Source organism: Eptatretus burgeri, chromosome 3 (genome assembly GCF_056783735.1).
Source record: "Eptatretus burgeri isolate ZD-2024b chromosome 3, Ebu_testis_v1, whole genome shotgun sequence".
NCBI classification, from domain to species: Eukaryota; Metazoa; Chordata; class Myxini; order Myxiniformes; family Myxinidae; genus Eptatretus; species Eptatretus burgeri.
Window position 1 is genome coordinate 121,556,248 of NC_140963.1, and position 13,857 is coordinate 121,570,104.

Here is a 13,857-nt window from a genome sequence, read left to right on the forward strand (position 1 = left end):
GGGTACGCTAAACATTACCTCGGCGTGTCTCAACTTATGATTAACTTACAAGTAGCATGTGTTGACTTTTGTCAACGATCGCAGACCCTGCATACAACTTGTGGCCAGCGTAGCGGAACGTGTGAGTCATACGCCGGCATACGTCATGAAATTTCAAGCATGAAAAAATTTGAGGACAACCAAAAAGTACAACGTTTAAAGCCAACGTACAACGACGTATGGCAGTGTTTTTCAGCGTGCTCTCAATGTTATCAAAATGTACCCATAACGTATTCAACGTGTGCCAGCGTTTTAGAAAAAAAAATCAAAAATCGGCATACGTTGGCTAAAACGTTAAGGTGTGACCGGGCCTTTAGCAAAGTTGGTTTGCTAAACCCAAAAATTGCAGACACTGTATCGCAGCCAGAGAAGCTGTGCAAGAAGATGAGATACCTCCGGTATATCTCTGGGAGGGCCTCCCGGATCTTTCCGACATCGTAAGATGTTTCTTTGGCTGTCGTGAGGAAGATCAGATGGTCTGCAACATGATGAATCAGCATAACTCGGACGTCTGTGTCCTCAGCCCTCACCTCGACAGGGGACTCTCTTGCCTCATCTGGAGCTGCGCGGATGATGGAGGTGTCGGCCTCATCGGAGCATTGCTGTCCACTGATTCCATTCCTACTAAATGTCTCAGCAAGGAACAGAACGAGCTGGGCTTTGTTGTTCTTGTTATCGATGAACTTTTCTCTTGCAATGATGATTTTGAGATCCAGACGAATCTGAATGTCACAACATGCATTCTTTGTTCGTCTCAAGTGGTCATGGTCCTTGGTGGAGCTGCCATATCCGTCAAAGACCACCGTTATCCGGAGGCAATGGCTCCCCATGGACTTCACAAACCGGAGGTTGCTCTCGGCAACATCCTTCCAAGTAAGGTTCGCCTCCCACTTGACATTGTGCAGGAGCCACCCACCATCAACCACAAGGCTTGTGCAGGGGGGTTGTTCGACAGGTGCCACACATGCCTTCAGTGACCTTGCTAGGGCAGCCTTGTCTGGCTTTCGCAACTTTTGATTTTTTGTCAAACAGAGACATCAGTTTTGACATCAACTCAAAACGCAGAGCTTCTTTGGTCTTGACTTCATGCTCACTGATGACAATGAGGCGGTTGAATAGCTTCAGTGAGTCAATGACCAGCTTCTCGCCATTGACTTTGGGTCCAGATCTGAGGCTTGCAAGTGATTTGACCTTGTGTTTGGTTACTATTGCATCCACAACAGTTTTCCCATCCATCTTAGCCTGTATGGCTCTGCCAACTTCTTCTGCTTGATCAGCGTTGACTTGGTCTTCGGGAGTGCTGCTGAACCCAGTTGAGAAGGACACCAGAGTCTTTTTGTCCCGTGTGGCATCGAAAGGGTTGACTTCCTCCAACCACCCAACTATGGTGTTGACAGCATCGTTATCTCTCTTCATTTGGGCTCTTTTAACGTCGGTGTGGACAGGTACCCCACATTTGACCATGCTTCTTTCTCGCTCTTGGTGAATGAACGAGAAGTGGTTGAGAGTCTGAACCCAAGACTTATGAGAAGACTCATTCCGAAAGCGGCCTCTGTTTAGACCACCGGAGGATTTTGCCTCACGCATGAGTGTGGTTACATCCTTGTCCATACTGTCCTAAAAAATAAGACATTTTTTTGTAAACAACAGACAGGACATGAAATTTTGACACAAAACAGACAGAACAGACATACAGTGATGTGTTTTAACATTAATAGGTCCACTCTGCATTGAATATATTCAACTTCTATTGAGTCCGGTACACAATAACTTTATAGCTAAAAGCTCTTAGCTAACGTCAGCTAACACAGATAATTCTACTGAGCATGAGCGCAAGTATAACCAACAATATAGCAGTGGTTTCAAAAATGTTGTATGCTGGTTTCAGCACAATTTGAACAATCTGAATCAATTGAGCCAAATTACCGCAAAACAGTCTGAGATATCTAAAAAAAAAATGTATCATATCAATATTTTACGGCCAGGGATTCATTTTTCCTCAAATCTAATGGTTGGAATCAATTCAGCACCCAAAAAAACCCCTAGTTAGACATTCCACAAGTCAATATTGGCAAAAGTTAAATTTTCCGATTTTTTTTTTTCGCGCAGGCCCTCTGAGCACCTGAACTTTGATTGGCTCCCCAGAATTTTCCATAAGGATTTGGGTTTGCACTTATTGATAGTTTATTATTATTGAAAAATCACTTATTGAAAAATTACTTATTGAAAAAAAGTGTTTATACATCTCATCAAGACAAACGTTGCGAGTTGATTATTATTTTTCCATTTTCCATTATTATTATTATTATTATTATTATTCCGATAACGATATTAGTAAGAAACATGGGCTCATTAGTGACTGCTTGTTAGCAATTATCAGAAGTGGTTTCTGAAATAATACACCACTTCTCATTTAATTCAGAATAATACACCACCATAAAGGGCTGGTCGACCGCTAAACGTAATGACATCCCAGACGTATTGCCATCTTACTAAATCCGCCATCCCTATGCCTCGTTTCTGGCATTCAGCCTATTGCCTACGGATGCCATATAGTCAGATCGTCAAATATATGGGTTATGAGAGTCAACTGCCTTCAGCGAAGCAACAGGATGGGTTGAGTGCAGTACTTAGCCTAGCTATAGAGGCTCAGCCGAGCACACGACATCATGCCGTAATGATATCCCAGACATAACACCGTCATGACGTCCCAGCAAAAAAACATTGTGACAGACAGGGACGGACAAACGGACAGAGAAATCTGGCTACTTTAATATATAGATGATTGATACTTTGGGAAAATTAACAGTGAAGTTGATCTTCTTCTTTCATATGCAGCACATTCATTGCTGTAGGTAGAATCATTTTCTGGACCCACTGCTCTACCACTGATGCAGTGCCCCGTCAGTTAGAGCAGGAATTTGTAATTAGTTCAGGGTGCTGGTGATAGATCCACCTACTCTCTTGTGAAGGATACCATGGGATATTTAACATCCACCAACTAATGAAGGCAGACGAGACTCCCGTTTAATGTTCTTACATACGAGGGACGGTTCACACATTGACGAATCCCCCTGCATGCAAAACACCAGATGACAGTTTATAGCTGGGCCGAGATTAGACCCCAGGCCAGACAGGTCAGAGGCTATCGTGTCAGCCGAAGTTGATTATGAAAGGGAACTCGGTGCTTGACAATGATCAACAAATGGAAAATAAATGGCGGTTGGAACGGTGGCAAGAATGGTTTGGTCTTCCATTTTGAACTGTTCCAATCATATAATACCATTCCCTTCGTACCGTAAAGGCGCATAGGGCTGCTAAGGCAGTTTCGTTGGCAAGGAGTTTCGTCCTGAACGGGTCGCCACTCTGATGCAGGAATGGCTCAAAAGGACAGACACATGTGGACGGGTCTGCTTTTATTTTGTTATGCTGGATTTTCTTTGCCCTCCCCCCCCACCCCCCCCCCCCCCAAATTTGGATGGGCCTGCTTTTTAGGCCTGTTGTTTGTTTGTTTTTTGTCCCCAAAATGTTATTGATTCTTTCATTAATATCCATATGAAATAACACCAGGCATTGACATTTGTATTCATTGTATGAATGAGTCACGTATATTTTGCGAGGTTTTGTGTTTCTGTGAAATAGCATTTACCGAAAGGTGTTAACTGTATTTAACTCTAACTGATATATTCAGAGAACTGGTAACTATTTTGACCAAAAACAACAGGTGATTAGTGTATTGTACTTACTGTATATTTGCCCACTGTTGAAGATTGGCACTTGCCTTTACAAAGCTCAGTACTTATCCACTATAAATAGATGAGGTGTGTTTGTGTTTGTGTGTGTGTGTGTGTCATGTTTTTTTTTGTGGAGTTCCACAAGAGCATTGTGACGTGGAATGTGATGCACCAAAAATGATCGTCATGACCTCCTGAGTTGATTAGGCTAAAAAAAACCTACAAAAATCCCTTAGAATTCCCATGTTTTAAATGCACGCCATGTTAAGGTATATAAAGCAGCTTAATACGTCCTTCTACCACGGCATGGCATTCTAATTACTAAATAACAAAAACAATGATAACATTGTAAGAAAGCATATAAATATTCTAAATACATAACAATGTAACCAATTTTCCACGACCATGCTTTTTACCACGCTGGGATTAATTATCAAATGATGAACCAGCCAACACAAGTTAATTGAAGTAATCAGATTTAATAAATGTAGAAGGTGACATTGGAGGAGAGATAAACGCGTATTCACAACAATTACAAAATCAATGTACATTACCTGTACTGTACTACAACAATTGAATTCAGATCACACAGTGATAGTTATTATTTCCCCATGCCCACGATGATCCGTTCAACTTAACCGTGTACCTTATCATCCATCCACTCGACAAACATCATGACACATTAGGGAAATTCACAAGCAAAGACGATCAGCAAACCCAGAGGTAGAGCCTGGCACAATACCTTGAGGCAGTTTGGTTCCAGTCCCGGCAGGAGGCGACTGCTTGTTCTACACGTCGATCGAAGAAGGAACCAGGAACGCAACTTCTTTGTCGAGGTGCGTTTCGGTAGCCCTCTCTGCAAGCTCGGTGCATCCAGCAGCACTGAGGCGAACAGAAAACTCCTCTCTTCGGACTCTAGGCAGCAATATGATCCGTGTCCACGGGCGTTCTCAAGGCACTTTATCTTCCGAGCATAAGCACTTTTTATCTGCCGAAAATAAGCGCTTTGTCTTGGCACCTGTGGACACGGCCTGCGGTGAAGTGGAGAGGTTCGGCGGGGCGGGCTGCATTTCGTTCTTGGGCCTGTGGACGCACCTCAAACCCGCAGCATGGTCGAGAGGTTCGGCGGGGCACGCTGAGTTTCGTCCTTGGGCCTGTGGACACGGCTCGACCCACAGTGAGGTGGAGCGGTTCGGCGGTGAGGGCTGTTTTTCATCCTTAAGCCTGTGGACATGGCTTTGGCCCACTGTGAGGTGGAGTGGTTTGGCGGATTGGGCTGCGTTTCGCCCTTGCACCTGTGCGCTCTGCTTGGTTTTCCCTCGTGGGTCAGCATGCCACCGGTGAACCGGGAGTGAAGCTTGGCAGACAGTCTGATTAAGGAAGAGGAGTGCGAGGAAGATGAGGAGGAGCGCGAGGAAGACGAAAGTTGAAAAGTGGGAAAAAAAAAAGACGAGTGGGAATTGAGTGTAAAAAGCATTGATTGTGTGATTGACGATTTTGTAATTGTTGGTCGATTTTGGAAATGTGCACCCATTCGTTGAACAGCTGCCGGACCCCACCCACATCTGTTGCTTGACTCCATCCACCATGGCACCCTGACAAAATATGACTACCATCTTGGTTTTCTGGGCCGAACACATTAGGCCTGTAGGCCTCCGCTGATTATACACTGTCCGGCTTTGTTGCATCAGATTTCCGTTGGCTTTGTTTGGGTCCAGTGTTAATCACAATGAGGGATCCTGAAAAATCTAATCATATGTCGAATAATAAAAATTAGGTTTAATCCAGCCCATCAGCATGCACGGTAGGCGCCTGCCTAAAATAAAAAGCGTTGCGTAATTTCCGAACGGCCCCACATTGAGGTTAAACAATTCGTGACTGTGACGAATTGGCTCGTTCTGATATATCTGTGACGAATCAACTCTTTTAAAAGAGTGCTTTAAATGCACGTTTTCCAAATTTCCCATTACTGGATTTTTAAAGCCAATTCACTCGCGCTTCATGGCGAAGTCCCGCACCTCGAATGACCACGTACAGGTTTTTATGAACAAAATGTTTATTACCAGAGAGAGAGAGTAGGAGAGGGGTACACACGCATGTATGCACACATGCGCAAAAAAAAAACACACATATACAAAACTGAGGTAACAGATGTATAGGTAAATTCCTTGTTTGTAATCATAAAAAAATATATAAAAATGACCGTTTTTACAGCCATTTTTCCCTGCTGTGCAGGGGTTGGCTTTTTCTTGAGGCAATGTTTTATGGCCGGATGCCCTTCCTGACACCAACCCTGGTCGCCTCTTACGACACACAGGGATATGGTACACCTATTCTAACCGGGGCATACACCGGGACCAGTACACTGGTACTCATTTCGCCGACCTCGGAGGGATGACACAGGCTGAGTCAACCCCCTAGTGTTAATTCAGCAGCCAACGGGGCTTGAACTCAGGACCCTGGGATCCGAAGCCACCACCCTAACCACTAAGCCAACACCAGGCTTATTTTGTTCGTAATCATGATGAATCTTATTCATTCACATTGGAACACGGGACAGACATGGCACAAGGTAAATGAGATAGATTAGAGAATGTAATCTGAGCTGTAAGGTAATGATTTTTTTTTTTAATTTCATTCTCAGACCCAGCTTTCACCATTTCACCACAGACACGTGGGACATGAGCAAGGATGAGGGAGTTGAGTGGACAAAGGAGGCAAAAAAAAAAAAAGTATTTTGTGTCGCAGATTGTGACCACATTGCGATCATTCTTGTTTTTTTTTTTAACAAATATAAGTTTGGGTTGAACACTTGTGTAAATATGGTTATCGAAAGGATTTTCATGGAAAAACAAATGGATTTTTTTATAACTGTCAGAAAATGAACTTTTTAATTTCAAAGTAGTAATAGCTGATAAGTCAGGATCATAATTCCATGCTCTTGGAGCACATTTTTGTTCATATGGCTAAATGCGAAGTGTGTTTGAAAAACGGTCTCTTGAGCCATCTGGCTGGGTGGGTACCGTGAGATGGTGCTGCTGACACCAAGTGTCTGCCGTCTGATCCTCATTCTATGAACACTGTCGACCAATCCCACAAACTCTGTCGAATCTGTCACGGATCGTGCCGGAAGATTAATTCCCAGGCTGATTTACTTGTACATCTCTCCTCAGGTACAGGTTCATTGAAATCCCGCAACTCTCAAAAAAGAGCCTTTCCAAGCAGTTTATTGCCGTGTGTCATCATTTTGCACGGCAGGACCTGCTGTCTATCAAGACGTATGCAGATGCAAAAGCAGCAGCGCGGCCTTATCAGGCGGCGAAGACGCACATGTTCAATTGCTTAGAAGAACTGGGATATGGGACATGGCTCAGCAAACCAGAAGAAGAAGATCAGTTTGAACTGAGTCTGTAGCAATGGCATTTTAAAATTCATATAAAATGTTTTTACTTTTAGTTTGTTTTTTTACTCTATAAGGCTCGTCGTGAAGCTTGCACATAATTCAGATAAAGGACAAAGACATCAGTAGATGCCTTAATGTAAACATCAGCTTCCCTTCAGGTAAATCACAAATCACAAACAACATAAGCATGCATACATGAAGGTCGGTACAACATTTCTTATGTCACTTGCTTAGCCAATTGCAGCGATCCTTTGTGCTGCGACTTTGTCAATAGATGCTTAGTTTTTGAACGGAAGTGGTGCGTTCACATCACATCTCATCTGATGCGATTATGTGCAACAGGAACGCCTCACCTTTGGCAGCAAAATGTTCGAGTTCAGTACAGATTGTTTCCTGATTTAAAAAAAAAAAAAAAAAAATTTCGACAGCATTTCGCATTTGAGGCACCTGCAAAACATAGACCTTCGAATAGTCTCGATCCCTGATAATACGTATGACCACTGGCCTGTTGCTTTGCACAAATCTGTTGCATCAGCCATTTTGACAGCTCATTGACTCAGCGCTCCTGTTTCATGGTGCCGCTGCTCTGGCAGGGCGACCATTGCGTGGTTCGTCTTTGAGGTCGGTTTCTCCATTCTTAAAGTGATTTGACCACCTAATTGCTCAGACTAGTTGGAAAGTGCCTGTACATATTGTTCATGCTGGCATGAATGTCACCTGGACGTACTCCCTCTGCAGTAAACAAAAGATATCACAGCTCTCTGCTTTGTACATACTTCAAAGTTGGTAGTCATGTCAGATGAGACATGCATTGTCACCTGACCGATTACATTGGCAGTCTGGATTGAAGGTCTCTGGAAGTACTATTATTATTTTTGCCTTCCTGTGGGGCATTTCTGAAAAAAAAAACTCATTGTCAGCCACACCTCGTTTCCCACAGTGGCGAGTATACTCAACCGTTAATCGATGAACTCCATTGTCTACCTTCTCTGTCCATGGAAACTGATAGTCGCCATCACAGGGATATAACACTTTGGTTAGACCGTGTTAACGTTTGGACGTTCACAGGGACATCTCCATTCCATCTCTCTTGTTGTTCGCTAATTCCCTAACCTTAAAGATCGCGTATATGTCCACAAGCCACAGACACGAGAGGAATTGAAAAACATTTCTAAGGAAATTGCAGCGATTGATCAAGGAGTTTTGTCCTCTTAATGCATCAGCTTGGGGGGTCCTCGTGTGCAAAAAATGTACCCTAAGTTACTCTCTGGAATTTTGAAGTTGACCATTTCCATTAACAGAAAAATTTGGTTACCATTTCCATAACCCGGCAATAAGTGCGAAAATGGTGTTTCTTTTGGGGGTTCCGACGGAAATTGTTGGGCCAATTATTGGGGGTAGTGGAAATGAAAACGACTGTTACTTTGCAGTCTTACACCCTAGAAACACAAACTACCCCTCAAAATGTCAGCCTGAGACTCTCTTTCATATGATATGCAAATTAGATTCATTGGTTCAAGAATCAGGTCACTAGAGGTCAAAAGGTCATGAAAATTTGGGTCAAGTGAAAATCTGACCTCCCTCTGAAACTTGCCCCACAGAACATGCCAATCCATATTTTACCCTCCCTGAGGGTCTATCCCAATACCATAGGTGCCAAGGAGCACAATCATATGAATATAGTGGAATTTGTTGCAATAAAATGAAAACAGCACAAAATGGAAAGCGGTCGACTTTCAATCTGATCACTTTTTGGCCACCGCTTAAACGATTTCCTGTTGGGAAACTTAAATGGTTATTATGTCATGCCCGTTCACCCGAGATAGACAAATTAACCCTTAAACTGTTTGCCTTAGAAGACTCTTCCATGTGATATTACCTTTATGGAGATTGGGCCAATAATGAGGTCACGAGAGGTCAAAAGGTCACGGAAATTGGGGTCAAGTGAATTTCTGTGGAAAATGTACAGTAGTACATGCCAGATCCATATTTTTTCATCTATGGGAATGCCAAAGGAATACAAATCAAATCGGTAAAATTCAAGGATCTGCTCGATACTCTCCTGCATTTGAAAGAAGAAGTAGCAGCGAAATCTCCCGAGAGTGTGCCCCTCCTTTGCACATGCCAGGACCACATCGGCTCTGAACTAGTAGATGAATTTGAATGATTCATTTCAGTGTTGTGAGGAAAGTGAGACATTCAGGTATTGGAACACCTTTCTACACCTGGTCTCTCATCTTGAGAACCTAATTCAGAGTGATCGTGAGGGAAACTGGAACTTTCAAGTACAAGCCATTCAAGATCTGCTACCCTTTTTTGCTGCTTTTGATTCCACGAACTACATGAGATGGTGCTCCCTCTACCTTGAGGACATGAGGAGGCTGCCTGAGATAGCACCAGAAGTGCATTCAGAGTTTATGGAGGGCAGATTTGCCATAAAACGAACAATGGGACGTTTCAAAGCGGTTGGAGCAGACCTTGCGTTGGAACAGACTATCAACAGAGCCCAGAAAAGTGCATCAGGAATAATTGGTAGTTCAAGAAAGAAGAAGTTTGTTGCCAAGTGGGAACTGATATATCATGAGATGCTTGCCATCACAAACCTTCACAAAGAACTTGCTGGTAGAGGTAGTTCCTCCTATGAGTTAGAAGTCAACAGGTCATTCAGCAAAGCAGCAACCGAGTTTGAGGAGGCCAACATTCAAGCCATATTAAATGTCATAGAGAAGAATGAGAATCCCTTCCTCACTCCCCCAAAAGAGAAAATGCTCCAGAATATCTTAACCAAGGAAGTCATGTCAGAAGATATCAGAGAACAGCTGCTGAATGTGGAGAGAATCGGTAACGATACCTACGAGAAACTTCGTAGAGAAAGGTACATAGAGAAGACCGTTTGACTGTCAGACACGATTCATCGCACCAACCTTAAAACCTTCGCTGAAATCCACAAGAATTCATTCCCACACAAAGGAAAAGCAAAACTCAACAAGCGAGAAGATGCTCAGATGAAACGTACACAAGAGATTACAAAGATACGAGGACGGACTATGGAGGAACTTCTGCATTACGATGTGTGTACAACGTCTCCTCTCTTTGATGACGAAGGCCTAATGTCCAAGCCAATTAAAAGTGAAATTGTCCATGAACTTGAAGCTCAACTCAGCGACCAGGACCCAAGAACACAGAGACCTGATGACTCAATGGGAACATGCTGTATAGTTGATGTGATGGCAAACATTCGCAAGATCCAAACAGAGTTCAAAAATTTTTGGTGACTTCTGTGATGCCTTTCTCGGCTATGTTGCCTCTACAGCAAAGGGTGCCTCGATAATTGATTTTGTGTTTGATTCCTACATGGGAACGTCTTTGAAGGATTCTGAGCGGCAAAGGCGAGAAAAGAAGTCACCCAGAGAACTGCATGATGTGTCCAGGGAAACCCCTCTCCCTCGAGAAATGGACAGGTTTTGGCCATCCACTGTCAACAAAGCAAAATTTGAATCCCTCAGTCATGCAGAGGCGCTGGTACGGAATTGGAGTGCTCCAACATTGGAGATTATAGTCAGTCATTTCTGTGGACCAGACAGCATCGTCGTTTCGTGTTGGTCCATGACATTGAGACCTGTAGAGGTTCCACAACTCAAGTGTAATGTCGAAGAAGCTGACATGAGTATTATACCACATCCAATGCATGCTGTTAAACAAGGTAAAAATCGTATCATAGTCCTATCGTCAGACACGGATGTGTTCATTTTGCTGATGTTCTACTGGAGCGAGCTGAATGCGAACGGCCTCGAATAACTCTGGGTGAAGGCTGGGGCTGGTGACTCGACAAGATACATTCCGATACATATCCTTTCAGAGGATCGGACGAAGTTTGTGTCAGGTTTTGCCTGCTGTCCACACACTAACTGGGTGTGACTATACAAGTAAAGTTGGAACCAAGCATGCTGCTCTAATAGCCAATCCAGAGATGAACTCAAAGGACTTTGTGGTGGCGACAGGTAACCTGGATATAGTAATCGATAAAGTAGAAGCCTATCTGACACAGGTCCTTAAGAAAGGAACAACGATGAAAACCATGAACCAGCTTCGAAGCCACAGGTATCATTATGCCAAGCGGACATGTTTGGAGGACCTGCCACCCACAAGTCATGCTATTCAGTTGCACATTTTGAGAGCCTACTTTGCTACAAAAGAGATGGTGTCCCTCCTCTCATCATGCGAACCCTCTGACCCAAGACAATTTGGTTTCAAATTAATTGATGATCTTCTGGTCCCAAGCAGGGGGAACAATCCAATTCCTGAAGACATTGCAATCCACTGCACGTGTCAAAAGTGTGGAACTCGGAGATGTCCTTGCCACGGTTCTAACAATCCCTGTTGTACATTTTGCACTTGTCAAAGTGACTCGGAAAAGTCAGGATGTCAAAATGTATTTTGTGTCGTCAGAAAGTGAGTGACTGACTCATAAGTTTATACGCATTTCCAAACCAGAATCACATTCCACCAGTTGGTATGTGTTTACTTACTATCTTGGAATGGCAGTTTTCGTTTATTGTTTAGGCCCTATGGTGGTCATTAAGTACATTCCATTCATATCTGTATTTTTTGTATCTATTACAAAAAATTTGACCCCAATAGAGGACAAAAATATGGATCTGGCATGTGCTGTTGTGCATTATCCACAGAAATTTTCACTTGACCCCAATTTCCGTGACCTTTTGACCTCTCGTGACCTCATTATTGGCCCAATCTCCATAAAGGTAATATCACATAGAAGAGTCTTCTAAGGCAAACAGTTTAAGGGTTAATTTGTCTATCTTGGATGAACGGGCGTGACATAATAACCATTTAAGTTTCCCAACAGGAAATCGTTCAAGCGGTGGCCAAAAAGTGATCCGATTGAAAGTCGACCGCTTTCCATTCTGTGCTGTTTTCATTTTATGGCAACAAATTCCACTTTATTCATACGATTGTGTTCCTTGGCATCTATGGTGATGGGATAGACCCTCAGAGAGGGTAAAATATGGATGTGGCATGTTATGTGGGGCATGTTTCAGAGATAGGTCAGATTTTCACTTGACCCAAATTTTCGTGATCTTTTGGCCTCGAGTGACCTGATTCTTGAACCAATGGACCTAATTCACATATTGTATGAAAGAGGGTCTCAAGGCCGACATTTTGAGGTATAGTTTGTGTTTCTAGGGTGTAAGACTGCAAAGTATCAGTCGTTTTCATTTCCACGACCCCCAATAATTGGCCCGACAATTTCCGTCGGAACCCCCAAAAGCGGCACCATTTTCGCATTTATTGCCGGGTTATGGAAACGGTAACCAAGTTTTTCTGTTAAGGGAAGTGGTCAACTTCAAAATTCCAATGAGTGGCTTAGGGTACATTTTTTTTGCACACGAGGACCCCCCCCCCCCCTCGCTGATGCATTATCTGTAATGGATCACATTTCTGAAAGAGCAAGACTTTGCAAAGAAGCTAATGGGGGCCATTTGCAGGAAATTATTTTTCACGACTAATCTTAAAAAAACAAATTCCATGAATTGAACTACCATTTGCAATTTATTTCATTAATTTTTTATTTTGAAATATAAAAGTTATAAAAAACAGAAAACCTTCAGTGACTTTTGGCCCACCCTGTATAAAAAAAAATAATAATAATAATAAAGTGGCTCGACTGTCACTTTGTTGATTTTGAAATCCTGTCAATTTGTTCTTTCATGAGCCTCGATTTTGTATGGAAAAATAATAATAGAGATCACAAGTTGGCAGGTTCAAATGTCAAATCTTTCACTTAAGAGGCTATTTTTTTGAAACTCAAAATACAAGTTTATTGTTGTATCCCTGAGGAGGCTAGAATGTTTAAAATGCTGTCTCATGGGTCGAGCAGTTCAACCTCTTTACTCGTTCTTTTAAGTCTTGACATTGCAACTGTATTTCAATTGTTGTATGAGGTTCATGTTTTTTGTAAAAATAAATTTGAACCCAGAGCTGTTTGCCATTTGTGACTTCTTCATTGAAGCCTTTGTGCGAAGCGTAAAAGGGTCGAGTATAAGCTCTGTCCCACCTGGCTGTGTTGGTGGTTTGTGCATGCAGCTCCTCATCTCCATTCACTGCAACTTCATCCAAAATTATCCACCTGCTCCACCTCTGTCGTCAACACTGAGTCTTCTTTTTGTGTTTTTTTTTTTATAATATGTTGCAGCATCTTTAGAATATCCACTGCCTGTGCGACACCATTGCCATCCTGTACTTCCACTGTTTGAAACTACGAAGTTCCCACTTTCACTTCCCCTCCCCCTCCCCCTCCCCTCCCCTCCCCTCCCCTCCCCTCCCCTCCCCTCCCTCCCCTCCCCCTCCCCCTCCCCCTCCCCCTCCCACTCCCCCTCCCACTCCCCCTCCCTGGGTGCACCATTACATGGGTGGGAGAGAGAGAGTGGGGGAGGGAAAGAGACAGTGCCACAGAGAGACAGAAGTAGATGGTGAGATGAAGTCAAAAATTAAAAGGAGAGGAATATAAGAGGTGGAAGGCTTACAAAGTGAAGGGAGAGCAAATAAGAGCTCACTCTATTCAATCCCATTCTTCCCTCCAGGCCTTCAAAACAGCTGTTCACCACCACTGCTTATCATCCCCCATCCAAATCCTCGATCTTTTTTACCCCCGATAATCCA

General features: G+C 43.2%; 1 protein-coding gene across 4 annotated transcripts in view; it reads left to right on the forward strand.

Annotated features, from left to right (window-relative positions):
- Positions 1-13,175, forward strand: part of LOC147030877 (double-stranded RNA-specific adenosine deaminase-like) — a 111,264-nt gene extending 98,089 nt beyond the window's left edge. For 3 of the 4 annotated variants that reach the window (XM_085875414.1, XM_085875416.1, XM_085875417.1), the window contains one exon: positions 6,947-13,175. In XM_085875414.1, coding sequence (XP_085731540.1) covers positions 6,947-7,187 — 241 coding nt within the window. In that variant the 3' untranslated portion in view covers positions 7,188-13,175. Of the gene's footprint in view, positions 1-6,417 lie in introns of all 4 variants that reach the window. The other variant, XM_085875415.1, reaches the window with a different exon arrangement.
- The last annotated feature ends 682 nt before the right edge of the window (positions 13,176-13,857 follow it).